Source organism: Hippopotamus amphibius, chromosome 3 (assembly GCF_030028045.1).
Source record: "Hippopotamus amphibius kiboko isolate mHipAmp2 chromosome 3, mHipAmp2.hap2, whole genome shotgun sequence".
NCBI lineage: Eukaryota > Metazoa > Chordata > Mammalia > Artiodactyla > Hippopotamidae > Hippopotamus > Hippopotamus amphibius.
This window is the reverse complement of record NC_080188.1, coordinates 197,377,760-197,398,818: the sequence shown is the minus strand read 5'-3', so window position 1 is coordinate 197,398,818 and position 21,059 is coordinate 197,377,760. Positions and strand designations below refer to the sequence as shown.

Sequence of the window (21,059 nt, the reverse complement as noted above, 5' to 3'; positions counted from 1 at the left end):
CAAATTATTTGTGGTTTCAAATATATGTTAAATTATGAGAAAAGCCATTAAATATTTGATTCAATCCAAGAAATATTTATTAAGTACCTATTCTGAGTAGCTATGGAGTTAAAAGAAGCTAAGGCTGTGAGCAGGCTTGGGTCCCTGGTGGAGGGTCTGGACACCCAAAGCTTCCCGGTGGAAGACTTTTAATTCCGTTTTGATTCTTTAGACACATTACCCTGCTGGGGGGTGCATTTTGTTTGTGCTGGGAGGTTTGTGACGGCTATTTTGTAGGCTTGGTTCTCTGAGAGCAGAGCAATTTGTCAGAAAGGAAGTAGGGAGGGAGGAAGGGAAGGACAGGTCGTCGCCTTTGGGCATCTGGGCCAGGACCGGGACCACTGCTGTCTTAAGCTCCTGACCACAGATGGGTACATAGCCTATTCACGTTCCTCTGACCAAGAAACGTAGAGTCTGAAGTTGTCCACACGAGATGTACAGCAGGATCCAGTGAGCCAGGGGCAGAGTCCCAGCTTGTGTGGGGAGCAGAGCAACCCCATTTAAAGGTCGTTGATGACGCAGTGGGAAGGTGAGGCAGGCAGGGGGAGAGATGACCTTTCCCCTGTGGCTCCCTCCCCCTTCCCTCCATCTGTGGGAGCCTGAGCCTTTCTCTGGGGTGTCCCCAGATACACACGTGGCGGGTGTGCAGCCCCCGTGTCTGCAAAGCCACTGCCATACCCCTCCCGCCCCCGCCACCTCGTCCACACTAACCAGGGGCTGCAGGAAACCGGGACCCCCTTGTAGGCCCCAAGGAGGTGACAGGGGCTTGTTTCCGTTCCTGACCCCCTGAGAAATCCCTGGGGAGAGACAGAAGGGAGGTCCCAGACCTTTATTCTGCTTGGAGGGCTCAGCAGCAAACACAGATGGTAAACTACAAGAGGATGCGTATTTTATGACTGGATCACAAAATAAGCAGGCTTTGGGTTCCCCTGCGCGTCCCTCACCCCCGTAACGACCATGAATTGTGTCCACAGTATGGAGACCCTCGCGGCCCCATGCTCCTCCACAGCAGCCTCCCATCCCCTCACCTGCTAGAGGGCTCTGGTGCACACCAGACTGTATTTGGGAAAGTTCCCCACAGTGCTTGAAAAACAGGAACTTGGCACCTCTGTGGGTCGTAAATCAGAGCTGGATGGAAACCCCCTTCTGACTCTCTGCCATGGAAGCGCTCACCGCCCTGCGTGAACATAAATGCAGGAAGTTCTGAGGATGCTTCAGGGCAGCTAAACAAATTACACACGGGTCGGATCATTTGATGTCACCTCCCAACACACCGATTCCTTATTTGGCCACTGTTTTGCACAGAGTGAGGTCATCCAGTGACAGTTCTAATACCAGGAGAACGGTGGCACGTCTCACTGTTACCTGGCTGATCCCAGATCACAGGCTTTTTCTTTTCTAGGGCCAGGGCTGTATCCCATCTGCCCCCCACCCGCTCTTTAATCTCTCCGCGTGCTGGGCCCATCCTTCTGTCTCCCTGGGCTCTCCTGTCTGGGACTCCCCCGCGGCACCGGTCCCCACGACGCATCTCTCAACGCTCACCTGAGGCTCAGCACCTCATGCCTCTGTGAAGGGCGTCTGCACCTAAACACTGCGCCTGCTACCGCATTCTCTTCGGCCGGTAACACGCTAGGCGCCAGGGTGGCTGGAGGTGGCCGCATTTCAGTGTTGAAAGCCACCCGGCTCCTCATTTGAGTCCCTTTATGTTAAAACGAAACACAGCAAAAGTGAACAGAGAGAACAAGCAGAAAACCCGGAGGCACGCTCATGGTACTTTGGGGCCTCGTTATGCCAAGGTGGTTTTTACAGATGTGAAATTACCCCGTGATCAGGGTGTGTTTTCTTGCCTTTTCTTCACGGGTACACAGATCTCAGCTGAAGCTGGGCAGAGGGAGGGTTTGTCCCAGAGAGGCAGGCAGCGTGATGATGAAACGGAGAAGCAGATGAGGAGTTTCGCACCCTCCCGTGTCGTTTTGCAGTTTGTGTGTTGAAACGCACGGCTCCGTGCGGGAGCGGAGCTGGGTGAGGGTCCTGGCCTCGCCTCCTGGCAGCTGTGCGACCTTAAGAAACCACAGCGGTGGCTCAGCAGCAGTTTCTTCACTGGCGATGCCACCGTGATCAATAACGCCCGCCTTGTAGGCTTGTGAGCATCAAAGATGATTTGACTAAGTGAGGGCTCTGCAGGGTGCAGGGCACCGCCACGGTTCTCTGTCCTCGTCCTTTTCTCGTGAATGACACTGGGAGTGGGGGGGGGGTGTGAGGCCTCTGCTTCCTCCCCCGGATTCTTGTGCACTTTCTGCTCCTTTAAGGGAGGCGGGAGGCTGAGTGAGCAGCGCCCTGGGGAACTTGGCAGCAATCCAGGCCACACAATAGTTGTAGGAACATTTGACACAAGGCCACACGGCAGGAGCAGAGGGGAAATAAAACCTGTTACGGCCACCCCAGGGGCAGCATGACACGTGTTTCCACGCTTATTTATAGAAGCTGCTCCACCTCGGTGGCAGAGAGCTTCAGACAGTCCTAATTTATTTCTGGGGGAAATCCTTGGGACAAGATTTTTTTTTTTTTTTAATTGGGAGTACTTCAGTAAGTGGGCTGATGGCAAAGGAATGTGGGCCAAGATGACAGGCACAACATGTCTTTTCTTCATGAACGTTACTGCCTTGTATTTGCAGATAGGATGTTATGAATAGTGAATGCAGACAGGATGTTTCGCGAATGATTTTAGTGATAAAATAAATAGGGAAACTACAAGTTGGACTAAACTATGAGAAAATTAGGGGAGCTCTTAAAGTTACAACATGGTCAGGACTAATATTTGGGTGGTGGTGATGGTACCTGTCGAGAAGGTGTACAAATAAAGGTTTCCACCCCCCGATTCTCGTGTATGTAAGACAAAGAATCTGTATGTTGTGGGTGTCCCCCAAGCTCTGGGCAGTCGACACCTGTTTTAGATGTCATGGTTATAACCCATCACTCCCACTCTTGCTGAGACAAAGCATGCTTTTGTGTTTTGGGTGCCACTATTTAAAAAAATGTGCCTCTTTTGAGTCCTAAAGAAAAGGCTCAGTAATGAAAACAGGTCCTATGTGATGCCTGAGGGGTGCCTGATTTGTGCTTTGAGGGAGTTCAAAGCATAGTATTTGGAATCACACAGAACTGTGTGAACCCTGCCCTGCTACTTACTAACTGTAAGCCTTGGACAAGTTACTTAACTTCTGTAAACGTCAGTTTCCTTATCGTTGTCTTGAGGATTCAAGAAAATCATTTTCGTATATTAGGGGAAATGCTAAGCTTTTGAAACAAATAGACTCCAAAATACAGTGCCCTTAAATCAGGGCAGTTAGTTTCTCTCTTACCTGAGTCTGGTCAGTGGACACTGCTCACCAGGTCATTCGGGGACCCACGTAGTTCCATCTTGTTGCTCCTCAGTCCCCAGACAGACACCTGGATTGCTGTCCACACCTCGGGCCCAGCCAGGGAAGCAGGTCAGAGCCAAAGTCCAGGGAAAGTGGCTTGTCTCTGATGCTGGAGAAGGCTGAGAAGTGGGATGATCATTTCCGCTCACGGCCCATTGCCACTGGCTCACCTTAGTCACGTGATCACAGCTGCTGCAAAGGAGGCTGGGAAACGTAGTCTTCCACTGAGGTGCCATGCATCCAGGAAACCAGGAAGAATGGATTTTGGGGGGACAACTAACAAGTGTGTCACAGTACGTAGCCCACAATGCCTAACACCTGATAAATGCTTAAAGAGAGATGCTGATATTTTCTTGAATCATTTCTAGTATGTGTTTTTGGATGCATTTCCTCAATGAGATCATTTCCTGCCACATAGGAGAAACTCAGTATTTTGGGGGTGAGAAATATTGGATTAGTAAACAAATTGTTTTCCTTCAGTTAAGACATTGCTGTGGATGGCGTGGTTTCCCCAGTGCAACCTCTCTAATTCGCTCTGTTGTCAGCTGGCAGGGAGCATTTTGAGCGACTGCGGGGAAAGCAGGTTCCAGCAACCTTCCCGGGTCACCTCATGTGACCTCAGCGCATTGTGCCCCAGAGGAGGTGTATGTTGGGGAACCAGCACCCCACCACCATAAGCTAGCTGCCTCCACTCTATGGCAGATGCTGGAGGAGGAGTTTTGCATGAATTCATAGAATTTTTTAAAACATCGTCCTTGGAAGGACGTCTCCCATCTCCCCTTGGCTCTTTCATATTGACGTGGTCCTGGGGACAGTCTCAGACCCAGTGTCCCAGGGAGGCTGGCCTGGGGTCCACAAGACCTCCTGGGGCACCCAGGCTCCCCACCCCATGCTGGCCTCAGCTCAGGAGGGGAGTGTGGAGGCCCAGGAAGCTCCAGTCTACTGGCTTCTTGACCGTTTAGTGTCAAACTCACGTCGGGGATACTCAGCAGTTAGTCTAATCACACCCCTTCTGCCTCTTTCCCTCTTTTCTAGCAACAATTAAACATGTGACGTTTCCCAGACTGGCTCTAAGCTTTTCTACAAACAAAACCACCATCACAGCCTGATCTCAGTCACTGAATTATTAATTCCTCACTTAACATAAAACAAATGCCTATGTGCAACAGTTAAGTACTGCAGGAATATTTATTTTGAGTGACTAAACTATACACTTCCTGTTCAGCATTAAGGAAAATTGGTCTTTATTATTCCAGGGAAATGCCAAGATCACTGAGTGTCGTAGAATTTTGACCTGCCTTGCAGAGAACAAACTCCCCACATGGTTCTCATAAAAACACACATCAGAGATGGCTTCAAACCGAACGTCAAACTTCGTTAAAGGTACAAACCTCTTCAAAGTTATTGTGAATGTTGCATGTAACAATCAAATGCACATCAGCGAGAACCGTTTTTCCCCATTCAGGGGCTGCTTTGTGCTGATGGCAACTTTGTGGGTTATTCTGAGCGAAGTGAGGGAGGCGTTTGCTCACGAGAACCACCTCCGCGGGCTGCTGGGCTGGGCTTCGGAAAAACGCCCCCTCCCCCAATTTTTTAAAACATGTATATAACCACTTACAAAAACATTAAAAAAAATTATGTTCTCTGTCTTCCTTGACCAGTGTGATAATCACCTGGGTGTATACATATGTGAACGTTTATCAGACTGTACACTCTTCTATATGTTCAGTTATAATTCGACTCAGTATGAACACATATATATTCTTCATAGTCCGTGGAATGTCAGCAAGAATTTTTTTTTAAAGTTCTTCCTGGTAAGAGGTTGACAGGGGAGATGTGTTTTGTGGGCCACTATTTAGCTGATTAAAAATCTTAGCTCGGCAATCTACTAGACCCCAAGTACGGCGTTCTGGATCTGAGTCCTTGAGACCCTCTGGTGGCACCCTAAGAAGAACCAGTGGCTGCTTGGCAAAGGGTTGACGCCTCTTGCTGGTCTTGGCAGGGGGAGGGCTGGGAAGGCAGGGTGTGTAAGGGGGAGGGCTGGACCACCGCCATCATAAGCCTTGTTAAGTGTTTTATAGAGACAATTGTTACATTCCAAAATGGATTGTGTATTTTCTTGTGTCAAACATCTCCAAAGGCTCAAGGTGGCTAATTTTTAGGGCAAAAAGATGTTAAAGTTTACACTGCCCAAAATGTAATTAAAGGCTTTTATCAATATCATTGATAAATTTGATCTCAAATATCAAGAACTTAGTACCCGACCCCTGAGTTTCTCTAATGTATCTTTTCCTGTTGAAGCAAATCCCAAGTGTCACCCTGGTTTAGAGACAGCATCATGTCATGTTTAAGGGTGTGGGTCTTGGATCCACACGTCCCACTGACTAGTGTATCGCTCTGTGCGAGAAGCTGTAAGAGGAGGAGGATGGTACCTCCTGGAGCCGATCTGAGGATCAACTGAAGAGCTTTACAAAGACAGATACCGTGAGAGATTTCTGCCATCAGCTGTAACAGTAAATGATACAAAACGCTTTATTTCATGTATGGAGAGGTGACGTACAGACTGAGTTCGAGGCTTCCAGCTAAGTATCCAGCTAAGGACAGCAGACCACCCGAGAAAGTATCTAGAGACGGAAAAGTATCTCTTTGTGTGGAATTCTTTTGACCCCATTCCTAGTCAAGGATCTCAGTTACTTAGAAACTTAGAACCCAATAGAATGAGGACACCATAAAAACTTTTAAAAATGATCAGGCTGGGCATAACAATATTTATTGAAATACTGAAAAAAAAATTCCATCTTGTTGAGAAATTCCTGGCAAGAACCGACATGACAGTTTGATTTCACTGATACAGTAAGTGGCATCAACACGGAACCGACCTCACACTCTATACACACCGCGTGGCTTCCGATCCGCGGGACAGATATTCAGACGTGCCCGACTGTCCGTTTATAACGCAGACCAACGATAACAAACCAGGCCAACCCCCAAACCTTCGTATCTGAGTCTGCTTTTACTAGTGAGTCCTGCAGCTGATAAAGCGGTTGCTAAGTCCATGTCTGGTTGCCACCCGCTCAACGGTGAACCCCAGAGGAAGCTCGCCGGCGGGCTTCGCGTGGGCCACGGACGCCGAGCGGCAGTCCCGTGCATCAGCTTCTGTCTTTGACGCCACCAGCAGCGTGGCTGCCGTCTCCGTGTTGCCCAGCTTGCTAACTGTTCTCGTGGTGCAATGTACTAGGTCAGCCACAGACCAACATGTGACATTTCTTACGTGTCAGAGTCAGTGGGGAATGCTGTATATGTAAAATAAAACCTGGACTTTGGGAATCAATGTGTTTATTTAAAAAATTTTCTTTGCAATGTTAAGGACCCTCCAAATAACGAGGCCCACATCTCGAAACTGCCTCCACCCACGTTCCACATACACCGACGGAACCATCTCCTTAACGGTCGACACGGCTTTTCTCTCCCTCCAACTTGGTTTTTCACTGGGGAGAGCACAGGTGCTGCTGTCCTGCTTCCTGCTTTGGGTAGGACTGATCAGCTACTTTCCGTTGTCCTCTGAGCCATGGGGACAACACGGGCGACCAAGCTCTGCAGGGGAAGCCGCGGACACCCGGCTTAGCTAATGGGTACCCTTCACGTGGACGCCTATTAGAGGCGATTCTTAAAAATAATAAAATAATCCTCTTTGTACACACAGAAGTAATAACTAATATCTTTGGTATACAACTTACAACGCTTGGAAAGAAAAACCAGGTAAGACTCCACCCTCGTTAAATTTACTTGAAACAGAGGAAGTTACAAGTCACATAATTTACATTAGATATTAAATAAACTACAGTAAGAATTATGAAGATTTACAGACATTTAATCAAGTGAATGATTTTAACTCATTTAGATCCCTTTCTGTCTCTGAACTATGTTCCACTAACCGACATGCTACAATAAAACACAGATATTTGGTTTCTTCAGTCTTGGCTACATCTCAGACAACCAAGGAACAATAAATTAGCATCATAATTGTCTACAGTTGAAACTATGATATACAATATAAATAAACTATTCAAAAGCCAGAAACATTTATGAAAAAATTAAGGGACTAGGAGATACTTTCATTTTTTTACAGTTTCTACAAGTGATTGTGCCGCCGATAATCTCAAAAAAAAAAAATTAAAGTCTAAATGAGATTCCCACTTTTGATTTTAGTGTCTCACGACATACAATAATTAAGTACTGTTAAAAATAATTACCAATCAGAAAAATAACATTAAGGAAGTTACTGCTTCAGCTCTTTCGTCATATCACAGTTCCCCCTCCCCCCAGAGGACCTAAAGAATGTAAACACTCTATTTTATTTGACTTTAAAGTAGTAATACTTTATTTTACACAAATGTTGATCCGCATCGGCACAGCTACCTTTGAGAATTGTGGAGTAAGGCAAGACTTCCGTATCTGTGGCATCGCCTGCGAATAACACGGACAGCGGTGCCTGCAGCTTGTTTTGCAGTTCTGTGTCCTCCAGTATCTGTTCTACGGCAGACTTTGGTCCGTGACTGAGAAAGGTCAGCCTCTCTCTGCCCTTCCCTTTAGGGGAAGAACCGAATCACTTTACTATCTTCCCAGGTCGCACGTAAAGATCGCCGTCTCCTCTCTGCGTTTAGGGGATGACCGACTGCCACCAGTCAGTTTATCTGCGCACCCTTCCTTGAGGCTGCATCGCTTAGCACTCTTCAGGTTTGTTTCAAACTATTCAGAACTGTGACTATTTGACACCCCAGCAAAACACGTGTCAGGTTGTATTTGTTAGTGAACTACAAACCTCGATGGTTAAAAAGGCTGATGAACCCCAACAAGCCTTTCCGCTGGAAACGTTTATGAAATCCAACGACGCGAAAGCTAAAGCTTTACAAGTTTGCAGTCGCTGCCCTTAATATTAATTAATGCTTATATAAGATCAGAAGAGGGATACTGCCTGTGTTGTTTTTTTTTTTTAACATGAACACATGACAAAACGAACCAGAACATAGTCAAAATGGCAAAGCTAACATATTCATAGACTGCTCTTATTAGCTGTTTGCAGGATTAGGACACAGACATTCAAGATTAGGCATTTCATGATTTGGTGGAGCTACTACTGGGTGTGGCCGAGCACGAGTCCTCAGCACAGATTCCGTGCTCAGGCGACAGAAGGTGCTGCGTCCTCGAAAGGAAGAGGGAAAGGCTATGATGCGTGCAGCTGATGTAGTCTTGAGAGTGGTTTCAGTTCAGCTTTACCACGGAGGAATCCCGTAAGCTCAAAGCCCCCGCTGTGTAAGCCTAGTGAATAACAGAGATCAGGTCCTAGATTTCCTCACGGCGGAGATCAGTTTCAATATACAAGAACGGTTCTGTCCCTTTTCCTCCTGATGTGGTGTTGGGATCCACCTGTGAGTTCAGGCCACTCCATTCCAATGTCTTCTGTACGGAATCCTTTGGGGGATGTGACGCCTTTGATTCACAGTTTGCCGTACAAATACCCTGATCCATCATTCATTGGCTATAAGTATTTGATTATGACGCCTTATTCAATTCAATATCTTTAGACCAAGTGTTTCATTCATGTTGTTTGGAGGCATTCAGAGTATTTTTTTTTTTTTGCCTGTTCTTGTTCTTCTCCCCCGCCGCCCATCCCTTTGTGTTTTGGAAGCCGCGCTCCTAGGGGCTGTAACTAAGCTCGTTTAGCATGCAACATTTCAATCAGCAGGTTGTTGTAGGGGACGTCCCCGTTCAGGTGCTTGTAGTACAGGTACTCCTCGGCCTGCAGGCTGATGGCCCGGATTTCAGGCAGCCGGAGGAGCAGCTGCCCGAACTTCTCTGTTTGCTGTGGGTAGTTGCACATGGTATAGTCCAGCAGGGCGGCGTTCACTTGCTCCTGGACACCTTCCACCAGCTGGAAGTTCTCCAGGTTTTTGACATCTGGATTTAAAAAGAAAAAAACAAAAACCCACAATATTTCAATGGCGTTTTAATTCCTGTTTACCCCAGCAGTGTGTTCAATTAAAGGACGTATTTTCCTCCTGACATCAAGCAGACGCTATACGCTGCTGGGTGTTTAGTCGGCCCCACTCGCCAAGCTTCCTGGGAAAACGATCAGGAGAGAGCTTTAGAAGAATGTCTTGTTGAAATTCTGCCTATGCCCCCAAATCAAGTAGCCACCAATGGATTCTGAGCAAGGTCAATTCTTTTCACATCTCACAAAAGGAAAGGTTTGAGGATTCCTAAAGTAGAGGGATCATAATATATTGCGAGCAAATGAGTCCCTTGAGGAACACCTATCTTAACCCAGTATATGACACAATTCACAGAATTCTGTATTAATTTTTCTGACCCAAGGTGAAATCTGTGTCCAGGGTATGATGTAGTTAATTCTAATAAAAAGTGACAGGGTTCTTGTTTCTGTTTGACATTTTCTAAATGATTCTGAAAGCCTTTGACTTGTCTAGCCTATGCTAATGAACCATCTGTACACTCCAGTGACTGCCGGCGGAACAGTCGCTGCTGGGAACTCTCTAAAATATGTGTCTCGGTGACTAATGATCTCTATCAAATGAAAGCCTGTCCTTTAGGCAGAATTCAAGCCAGGATGGCCGGTGCCCTTTAACCTGAATGTGGTTTCTAAAGTCTGATACTTTGCTTTTTTTTTTCCTCCCCCCTTCTGGACATGAGTCACTCACACAGAGGAGATGGATGCAGACAATTCCCCCAGCCTACAGATCCTCATAAACGCTGAACAAGAGGGAAACAGAGTCAAAAGACAGGTGCACGCATGCACGCACACACTGAGCAAGGGAAGACGGTTATGATGGAATGTCTCCTGTGGGCTTCATTTATGTAACTGTTCACCTTTTATGCAGTGTGTACATCGGAGCCTCTGGAAGAAGTATATGGACATGTGCGTGTTTACATGCATCCACGCTAAGAAAGTAAACAGAGGCAGCCACCCCTCCCCCACTTTATTTTCTAATTGGACAAAAATAAATAAGAACGATGCTGCAGGGAAACACGTAATACTATGAGTAAAAGGTTAAATGTACTCAACTCAGTTAAGAGTTGCTGTAGGAACTCACACCCCACACTTCCGTCACTGCATGCTGCTCACCTTAGCCTGTACGAACGTGCAGGTCCGTCTGGTGTCTCTAAAGGCTGTTACAATAGGCTGCCTTACGTTTGCTGTTGAAATGTGTCCAGGACGATTTCAGTGTTTACATTTTGAAGCATAACTTTGCATGAAACATGCGCCCCCCTCTCCGTCCCCAAATCTCTGCCCCAAATTAAAAACAGTGGGGAATTAGTACTGAAATTGTGTGAGTGTTGGGGGTCACGTCTATTTCAAAGTGCGATGGGAGAATCAGAAATATCTGATTATGTATTAATGAGACGCACAAGCAGACACATGCTGCAGTATGAGGAGCTCACGCCTTCCTGTGGCATCTAAACTGGCGGCCCAGCTGCTGCCCACTGGACGCTGTGCCCAGGTGGCACTTGACCGCTAATAAAGCAGTTTCCATCCATCTCAAGCCTCTTAAAAGCTATTTTGTCACTTAAAATACTTATAAATATTAGTTACATTTGGTTCAAAATTACATAACGTAAACAACTGAAAGTACCTTGAACACACTGTACCTGGGCAGGTGACAGAAAAACCTACATGCATGTTGGCCTGCTTCTCCGCCACACTGTCATGCTTTCAGAGGCTCACACACTCTGGTTACAGACATAGGTCCTTCATACAGCATCACGGCAGAGAGCCGCCAATGCCAGAACAGCTCACCTGAATTCGGACCAACTTCTTAGTGCTGCTTCTCTTTACCCTCCACTCAGCCTAAAGAAAACATCTAAACCTAAAACACGAAACTTAAGTTTTCTCTTTTATATACGACTAAAAAGGTTGCAACACAACAACAGACAAGAAACTTCCAGTGCTACAGTGACTTTAACACAACCATAGAAAACAAAATCAAAGTGGAGTATTATTTTATGCTACAATGAAAGATATTCTCACAGCAGGAAAAGCTAGCAATAGCCACAGAGCTTCCCGGGGAGGATGCAGGAATTTGCACAGCAGAAAATGCAAGATAAGTGAATAATAGGCTTTTCAGAAAGTTGTTTTGGAAACCTTCTTCTTTTGATAAATGTATTTTTTGAGAACTCGGTTCAACTTTCTGTGACAAATTACGCGTCTCTGTTAAGAAAAAAAGAAAACAGCTGCTAACACACATGAAACGAAGGCCGGATCGTAAGTTCTGGCTTATCCACTTACTCTTACTGCAGGTGATCGTTTACGTAATTCCTACGAATACTTGTCCAAATTGCCACCTTTTCTCCCCGAAGTTGAAAAATACATGCAATTTTCCTTCTGAAGGAAAACAGACAAGTTTACCAGACTTTGCCCATATACACAGTTTTCCTCTAAAGTTCATCGGAGTTGAATTAATTATCCCATGAAGCTATTTTTATGTGTTTATCATTAAATGCAACAAAGGCTGTGCTGCGGGTTGCCCCAAAGGTGCTTACTTGCTGAATGTCTGTTTTGTGTCTGTCTATACAGGCGATTTGCAACTTAGGGGCAATGATTCTGATACAAGGTCAAAAAGAGAAGGAAAGAAAGAAAAAGGTTTCGATTGCATGACTCTCATTCATGGACGGAGAAGCTTCTGGACCACTGCTCCGGCTGTGCTATTTCAGCTCACGCCTGTCACTGCATCTTGTACTCTTTTGTGAACTGTCCATTTCCTATGTAAACTGCCAGCATCTTGGAGTGACAACTGTGTTATATTACATATTTTAGTCAAGGCTTCCCCAGAGATTTCTGCAATTAAAGTCCTCTTTATATTAGTGGTGTATTTGTCCAAGATTGATTAATTATAAAACGACCTATTACATTAGCTGTTACGTATCTTAAGTCTATCTCCCTTCTTCTAATTTGAGAGCAGCTTTCAAAAACTGATTTATACAATAGAACTCTCCCTAAAATAAAATATTTTAAATGTAATAGTGTGTTCTGTTAGTCCTGTGGTGAATTCTTTTGTGAGCCCCTGGGTTCCTGAGTGTCTTGCATGTCTGGTCTGACAGGCAGACTTTGGTTTTTCCACTATAGGAATGTAAATTGCTGCAGCCTCTGTGGAAAACAGTATGGAGCTTTCTCAAAAGACTAAAGCTAGAACTATCCTATGACCCAGAAATTCCACTCCTGGGCATATATCTGAAAAAAAGGAAAACATTAATTCTAAAAGATACATGCACCTCAGTGTTCATAGCAGCATTATTTACAATGGTCAAAATACGGAAGCAACCTAAGTGCCCACCAACACTTAGGAATGGATAAAGAAGATGTGGTACGTATATCAATGCAATATTACTCAGCCATAAAAAAGAATCAAATCCTGCCATTGCAACAACAGGGATGGACATGGAGGACATTGTGCTGAGTGAAACAAGTCAGAAAAAGAAAGACAAATGCTGTATGATACCACTTATATGCGGAATCTAAAAATACAACAAACTAGTGAATATAACAAAAAAGAAACTGACTCACAGATATAGAGAACAAACTAGTGGTTACCAGTGGGGAGAGGGAGGGAGGGGCACGATGGGGTAGAGGGGTAAGAGGTACAAACTACTCTGTATAAAATAAGCTACAAGGATGTATCGTACAACATGGAATACAGCCAATATCTTATAATAACTATAAATGGAATATAATCTTTAAGAGTTGTGAATTAAAAAAAAAAAGCAAATGGAGACGTGCCAAAACACTGATGCCACCACCTCTCAGAAGACTTGGAATTTTCCCTTTCACATGGCTCACTTGTGTGTACTTTTTTTAGGAAGAGTCCAGAAATTTAAGTGTGTGCCCAGAACGCTCATGGAATTCCTTTTGATGCTACTTACTGCCCTTTCTTGAAAAATTAAACATGAAGTACATTTAAAATCTTCAGCATTTCCTCTGGGATGCTCCCCTACAAACCAAGCCCTCCTCTAATGAATGGGCGCTCGCACACTTGGGAGTCTTAGCTCACCCCTACCAGCAGTCCACAGAGCCGGGAATCCATGAACGCGCTGGTATCCCATCATATGAGAAAGCAAAATCTGGACAAGTTACCACGTGTTCTGGAGTCGTCGGAAATATGTTTCTGAGATTCGCTCTTCGGGCCCCATATGAAACAGCGTTGCCCCACATTTGGATTTTAGAAGGATACCCAGCTGGAGGAGCTGACAGGAGACCAAAAGCGGCACGTCATGCTGGATCCCAGAGTCTCCTGCGTTTGACACACTACGTGTTTCTTTGAAATTCATGTAAGCTTCATCTCAGTACAATTTAGAAACGCAAGTTAATGAACCCTATCATTACAAATTCTGAGTTGGAAACGGTATGTAAACAGACCGAGGCATCCCCAGCCCTTTCTCCAGCGCCTTTACATTCGGATGACTGGCAAAAGCATTTTGAGCTTCTCCTCTAAGTATCAATCTCTTATCATCTATTCTACTTTATTCACTCAGGGACTAATTACCAACTTTTTATATGAAGCAGCATTACGATAAGCTCACAGTGGGGTGCCCAGATTTTTTCCATCCTTATTGGAAAGTAAACCCTTAGGTCTTCTTGAATATATTACAGCTGGCTTTTCAGTCATACGCGGCATTCAGGCTCTTTCTGAAGACGAAGATACTGATTTCTGCCTCCCTGGAACCTGCCACGTGGCACGGCCTGTAAATCCTCCCGTTCAGCACTCTTTTCAGAGACTGGTCCTTTGCTGAGCGAGGGGGCTGGGGGCGGGGGGAGCCGGCCAGGAGGCTCGAATGGCCTGAGAATATAATTATCTTCGTTAACTTTCCACATGTTGGGGGGGGGGGGGTCGCGGCGGAATCTCATTGTGTCCTTCCAAAGACACACAGGTGGGGAAAAGAGGTACCATCCTGCACTTGGAGAGCACGTCTTTCCCCTGCGGCTTCTGGAGGGGCGACCTCTGTAAACCAGCTCACAACTGGTCCTCAGGAGACCCTTTCCTTTGATAAGACAGCCAAGGAGCAAGGAAATGAATTTTCTATGAGGAATTCATTTTAAAATTATTTTAAAGGGCTATATTTAAATAATGTCTATAAATAATCTTGTAGGAACTTCTGGAGAGCAACCTGTTAGCTGTTTTCATATGAACAAAGTTCACTTAATAGTGAGGGCTCTTCAGGGGCTGGAGATGGGCAGACAGGGCATTTTCAGTGCAGATGCCTGAGGTTAGACTCTACTCTGTTCCCAGCAAAACTTAAACACTCAAGATTTTAAATTCATTACTGCTAAGTCCTTTACCTAAATGAGTGTGCACACGTGTGCGGTTATCTGCCAAGAGCTGTTTCTAATGACCAGAACATACAATTCAGTGTCATCATATCACAAATTACTAACAAGAAAATGCAACCCTTTGATGGGAACTGTGTGTAAAAATGTGGACATAAAGCATATGTATTATCTCTGTACACAGAAATAATATGTACTTACAGCAACCTCACAACTGGCTGGTGCCTTGTGAGTCGTAAGCACAGGCTACCATGCTTCACTTACTCTTTCACACCTGGGGTCTACACAATCTATGAGCTCATGCATTCACTCAAAGAGCCCCGTGCCGGGTGTTGAAGATACGGGAATAAAAGACGCGGTGTCTGTGTCAAGGGCTTCAGAGGGAAGTGGGTTCCCCGGGCACACAGGACGGGCAGCTAACCCGGGCTTGGGGGCAGGAAGGGATCCTGGGGAAGTGACCTCCGAGAGGTTCTGAGAAATGGGTCAGAGTGAACTGAGCAACACGGGGAGAAATGGTGACAGGAGACGGCGGTCCACCCACACACACCGCCTCAGAGACAGGGAATGGGGTCCTCGGAGCCTCGCAAAGCAGCTTACCTTCCATGGAGGAGAGCGGGGTGTAAAGGAAGGATGGGCCCTGAGGTTTAGGGCTGTGAAGGGCGCTGCACGTCAGGTAGAGTCTGTATTTTGTTCCGCAAGCAATGCAGACGCATTGCAAGATTTTAAGAAAGGGACTTCCCTGGCAGGGAACTGCAGGGAGAACGGGTTCGATGCCTGGTCGGGGAGCTAATATCCCGCATGCCAAAATTTGGGCACGGCCAAAAATTTTTTAAAAACGTAAAATAATTAAAAATTTTAAGAAGGAAGGACATGGTCAGCTCTCTGAGTCAGAAAGAGCAGATGTGCGGAGAGGCTGTCGCGGGAATACAGGTGACAAAGGCGGTGGCCACGGGGAATGGACTTGAAAGGCATCAAGACGGTTGACTCAACAGGGCTTGTCGGCCTGGATGAATGGAGAGTCAAGGTCCTGGGTGGCGTCTGGGTGTCTGCAGAGGGAGCTGGGTGGTGGGCATCCTTCCGGCAGGAGGAGGAGGAGCAGATTTGAGGGGCAGCACTGGAGGAGCCCAGGAGCAGCCACGGTGAGTTTAAAGGACATGTGGGGTGTCCCCTGGGGACGCAGGGGAAACGGCTGGAGATACTCTAGATGCAGCAAGGGGCGGAGCTGGCGCCCAGATCTGGGAGCCTTCAGTGCACAGGTGACGGATGACACCCCACGAGTCGGTGGGAACGCGTAGACAGAGAAGAGAAGGGGTCAGTGGTGGGATCCTGGAGACGGCCAGCCTGCCAAGGATCCTTTCTTGAGAAGGCATTACAAGTGTTATGAGATTTAGACTCCAAGAGACGAAACAGCTTTTCCACGATCTCTAAGTTAAGGGCAGACCCAGAGAATCGGGAAGCAGCTAACATTTAGCCAGCGCTAGCCAACATGCAAAGGACTTTTTTACACATCTCATTTAATACTGTTAAGAATCTTATGGGGAAGGTATTATTATTCTCATTTTCCAGGGAAAGAAACAGGCTTAGAGGGATTGAATGAGTCACACACATCCGGAGCTGGAATCAGGGTCTCACTCGAAACCCCTGGGCTCCTTCCTCCGCACGAGACTGCAGAGCTGGGACCTGAGCCCTACGGGGCTCGGGACACCCCAGTCCCAGAGCTTGACCCCGCCCCTCCACCCCGTGTCACAGCCCGCAAGTTCCTGCCACCTGCAGCGGCTGGAGAATGGGGTGTGCTGGTTGGTCCAAGAGTTCAGTTTCTAAAGGGTCTCGTGACCCGTGAATGAACAGTTTTCAGAGAATGTGAATGACATAACATACCCCTGACTCTTACACGCCTTAACTGTCTTAACGCCGCAGATCAAGGTTATAAACAGTCACAGCCGACACTGAGCAGAGCCCAGCGTCACAGGCGCCCTCCTGGGGGCCTTTTCTGGGCACCCCCCAGCCCAGCCCTTGTCGCCGGGGCTGTGGGGCTGAGGGTAAGCTTCTCCACTCTAACCCGCTTATGGACGGAATTTAGAAAAGAGGGTCCTATCCGTTAAAAAAGTCGGAAAGCCCCGTGGTTCTTGACAGAAATGGTGGTCTAATCTAGTTTCAAGCAAGTCCCTCCCTCCCTCTGGGCCAGGTTTTCCAGCTGCAAAACAGGGAAATAACTCTTCGGATCGCTTAAAAGTAAAACGATACCTTAAATACTTTAAAAAATGTTCAAGCCCTGTATACTCACGAGGCCCTATTTTTCTTATAATTTTACTGATAAAATCTGGAGATTTTGTTTGCTTCCGATACAAAGGTAATCTAGAAGGTAATCTTCCTACACGGCAACCGGATTGTTTTGCTGCCATTGGGTCTCACGGACAGAACAGAACCTCCGATGTTGCAGTTTTCCAAAATGAACGGAAGGTGGAGGGATTACTTGCAAGTGTATCCCACCCTCAATCACAAAGAATATTCAGGAAAACACGGCCAAGTATTACGTTTCGGTTACAGACTCTCCACCCTGTTTTCTTAATTTTGAAGCCCAATTTCCTCAAACACACATGACACTTTGAACGAAAAGATACTACCACGGGGACGCGCGTGGCTGCCGAGAAGTCCAGGCTCAGGAAATACCCCTGCGTCAGGAATGTCCCCGCGGCGGCCTGCCCTTGCGTCAGTTCAGCGATCATAGCACGTCCCCCCCAAGAGGCAGTGGGTTTTTCCCGATGGAAAAGAACACGCCTCACTCATCGAATGTCTTGATTTCTGGCTCCCTCTGCGTCTCTGACTGTGAGCTCACGGGCACGCCACGCTCTGGGGCTTCAAGTTTCCTGGTCCGTGAAGGGCAAGGGCTGGACTGGAAGACCTCTCACCACTCGGCGTCCGCCCCATCACCTGCGTTTTCACTCAACTGCCTGCGTAGGACTTCGGTTCTCCAAGGTGGTTTTCGGCCTGAATTGCAAATCATTTCAAACGCTGCTTAGTATGTGGCCGTGACCTGACACACTGGCACCTGAATTCATTTACATCCAAGCAGCCCCTCCTTTACAAGGAAGGGTGTCGCCTTTGCACAGACTTGAGCACAAAGCTTGCAGAGGTTGCAAAGCTGGCTCCTGGGTGTGGACAGAATACAAACTGCATACAAACGGCATCGCTTAAATGCGTCAAAACAAAACAAAGCAAACAAACCCTATTCTGTGGAGTTTACATCCATGTCCTTCCCAGAGGAACCCGGACATGCTCGGCCCCAGTCTAACCCTGAGACCACGTCTCCGCCGGGCTCCTCTCTGGACACGCTGGTCCTCTCACGTGTCTTTGCCTCAGGACCTCACACTTCGGCGTCCTGCACCCTGGATGCTTCTTCCTGACTGGGTTGGACTGCCTCCCTCCGTCGTGCCACGCCCGTCTCTGCTCACGCGTCACCCCTCAGAGAAGCCCCTGCCTCACGACCAGATCGCCCTTGCTCCACACTCTGCCTTATCTTCCCCCAAAGATACAGCCCACGTGTGCAAGAGCGGTCTGTGCACCTGTGTGCACCGCCACATGGCTCACAGGGGCCAAAGGCAGAAGCAACCCAAGTGCCCACTGCTGGGTAAGCAGATGAACAAAACGGGACCTACATTTATGATGGAATAGTGAGCAGCCTCGAGGAGCAGGGACCTCCTGACACACGTGACGATGTGGGTGAACCCTGAGGACACGACACCAGGTGAGAGGTGCCAGCCGCAGAAGGATACACATTGCAGGAGTCCACTTACCCAAGGACCAGAGCAGTCACGTTCACAGGGACAGAAGTAGAATGGTGGCTGCCAGGGCCTGGGGGCAGTGGAGAATGGGGGGTAGTGTAATGGGTACAGAGTTTCAGTTTTGCAAAATGGAAAGACTCTGAGAGATTGGTTGTATGACAACGTATATGGACTTAATACTCCTGAACTGTACACTTAAAGGGGCAAAAGTGAGAAATTTTATGTTCTGTAGAGAACAGACTGGTGGTTGCCAAAGGGGAGGGGAGGTGTGGGAGGGATGGGGTTGGGGGTTGGGGTCAGCAGATGCAAACAATTATATGCAGGACAGATGAACAGCAAGGTCCTACCGTAGAGCACAGGGAACTGTATTCATATCCTGTGATAAACCCTAATGGAAAAGAATAGGAAAAAAGGATGTATGTACATGTATCACTGCATCACTTTGCCGCAGAGCAGTCATACACACAACATCGTAGACCAACTATACGTCCATTTAAAAAAAAGAGAGATTTTATGTTCTCTGTGTTCTACCACAATTAAACGTTGAAAAATGTGCTGAAGATGTAGGTTATGAAACACAACGTAATGGGCGCCTGACCCCATGGTTCTGCAGAGACTCCCGGTCACCTGTGCGCTCCTCCCATGGACCCATCCTGCTGGAGGCACCAGGGACCGGTTTTGTGGAAGACACTTTTTCCACGGACGGAGGGTGAGGGTGGGGGGTGGCTCAGGTGGTAATGGCAGTGATGGGGAGGGCTGATGAAGCTTCCCTCGCTGGCCCAGCGCTCACCTCCTGCTGGGCGGCCCCGTTCCTAACAGGCCACGGACCAGGGCCGGTCCACAGCCCGGGGGTCGGGGACCCCTGTAGCAGAGGGACCGCTGTCCATTTTGTGTTTCCTCTTCCCTCGCATCCCTAAGCTGTACATTCCGACTGATGTCTGACTGACCTTACAGGATACAGGTGTGTGATTGCTACACTTGCCTGTCGCCCTCCCAAGAAGGAAAGCTGTGAAGGCTGGGACGTGGCCAGCACACAGCACAGAGAAAACCCTCACTGAACACGTGAGGAATGAATGAAAGGATACATTTCTTGATTAAATACTGCTTTGCCCTAAACCAAAATCTTTTCTTCTTCTTTCTTCTTTCATGCCTTTGACGTGCTGCTATGCATCCATATCAAATTCACGGCAGACTTTGTTTTTGTTTCAGCTAGAACTGTTTCATAATCGTAAGCAAAAAGCACCAGCTCCATCACGTACTGTGCTTTCTAGGGACACAGACTCAAACAGGGACTCTGGCTAGTGCTCTGACTGCAGCACCAAGCCGGCTGGCTTTTCTCGTCTCCTTTGCACCTTCCGCGTGTGGAACATTTATTTCCTCGGCCGCTGTCCACCTTCGCTGCACACTCAGGGCCCCAGGCTGCAGGGTATGACTTTACTCGGTTCTCCAGGCCCGACCGCTTCCTGGACATCCTGCCCGAATGGCTAGCGGGCACCCAACCTCGGGCGTGTAACCCTGGTTTCCCGAGCCTGCCCCTGCTCCTGATTTTCCTGACCATCAGACCAACATCCCCCAGGCTCGGCACAGACACCCTGGCCTCCAGGAAGCCCCCCCGCAAGCCCACCTCTGTTGATCATACAGCGTGTCCTGTTTGCCCATCACAGGGGGCCCTGGCTGTCACCTGGCTACCTGCCAACGGTGAGGACGGGCATCTTGACCTTGGTAACGGTCACCCTTCCCTAGGCCTAGCACGGTGCCTGAACAAAGTCGAACCCCCTTCACACTTGTTGAATGAAAGAATATGTTTTCACATTAATTCACACATCCGTCTTCGCCTTGCTTGTGCCTGGAAGGCCTTCCTGATCCTGCAGTCTTTGTGTCCTGCTTCTCCTACTAGACGGCATCCTCGTGGAAGGCCAGACGCCCAATGCAGATCCTAGGAAACTTGCCACACTGATTTACACTCCCACGAATATGCACCATCTGCAGATTAACTCCCTAAGGACAGACTGAGCACCTCACGTGAGCCAAAGTCCCAGCTACTAGACCCCCAGGCAGTTTCAGAGTTCCTCGTGTTGTTACACTCGTAACTAATTTCAGCTGTAACAGTAGAACACCTAGCATTCCTCTCTTAAAAAAGAGGAATTTTTGATTCAAAATAATTTCATAATTTGATTCAAAATTGAAGAAACTGAGTTCAGTGAACAGGAGAAGAAAAACCATTTGGTTTGTTTGATATTATGAAGTGGTACATAACCTGAAGATGCTGAGAAAGGTCTATCTGGGGGTTGTGTGCTACGTCAGGGACCACCGCTGACATACGACATCCGTTATTTTCCTTCTCTATACACACTTGGAATTTGCTTTCCCGAATTCGGACGGATAAAAATGAGGAAGGAAGGCGATCCTATAGGGGTTTTAAGATCAAGAACTGAAACAGATCGTAAGTTTTATCACCCTCTACGTGCTGGATGAGACTGAAAA

The 21,059-nt window shown here is 47.3% G+C and overlaps 1 protein-coding gene across 2 annotated transcripts in view; it reads right to left on the bottom strand.

Moving 5' to 3' along the window:
- Window positions 1–6,216: 6,216 nt before the first annotated feature.
- The window catches only part of NR5A2 (nuclear receptor subfamily 5 group A member 2), a 113,338-nt gene continuing 98,495 nt past the window's right edge, over window positions 6,217–21,059 (bottom strand). For both annotated transcript variants that reach the window (XM_057729659.1, XM_057729660.1), the window contains exon 7: window positions 6,217–9,416. In XM_057729659.1, the coding sequence (XP_057585642.1) occupies window positions 9,169–9,416 (248 nt within the window). In that variant the 3' untranslated portion in view covers window positions 6,217–9,168. The remainder of the gene's footprint in view (window positions 9,417–21,059) is intronic.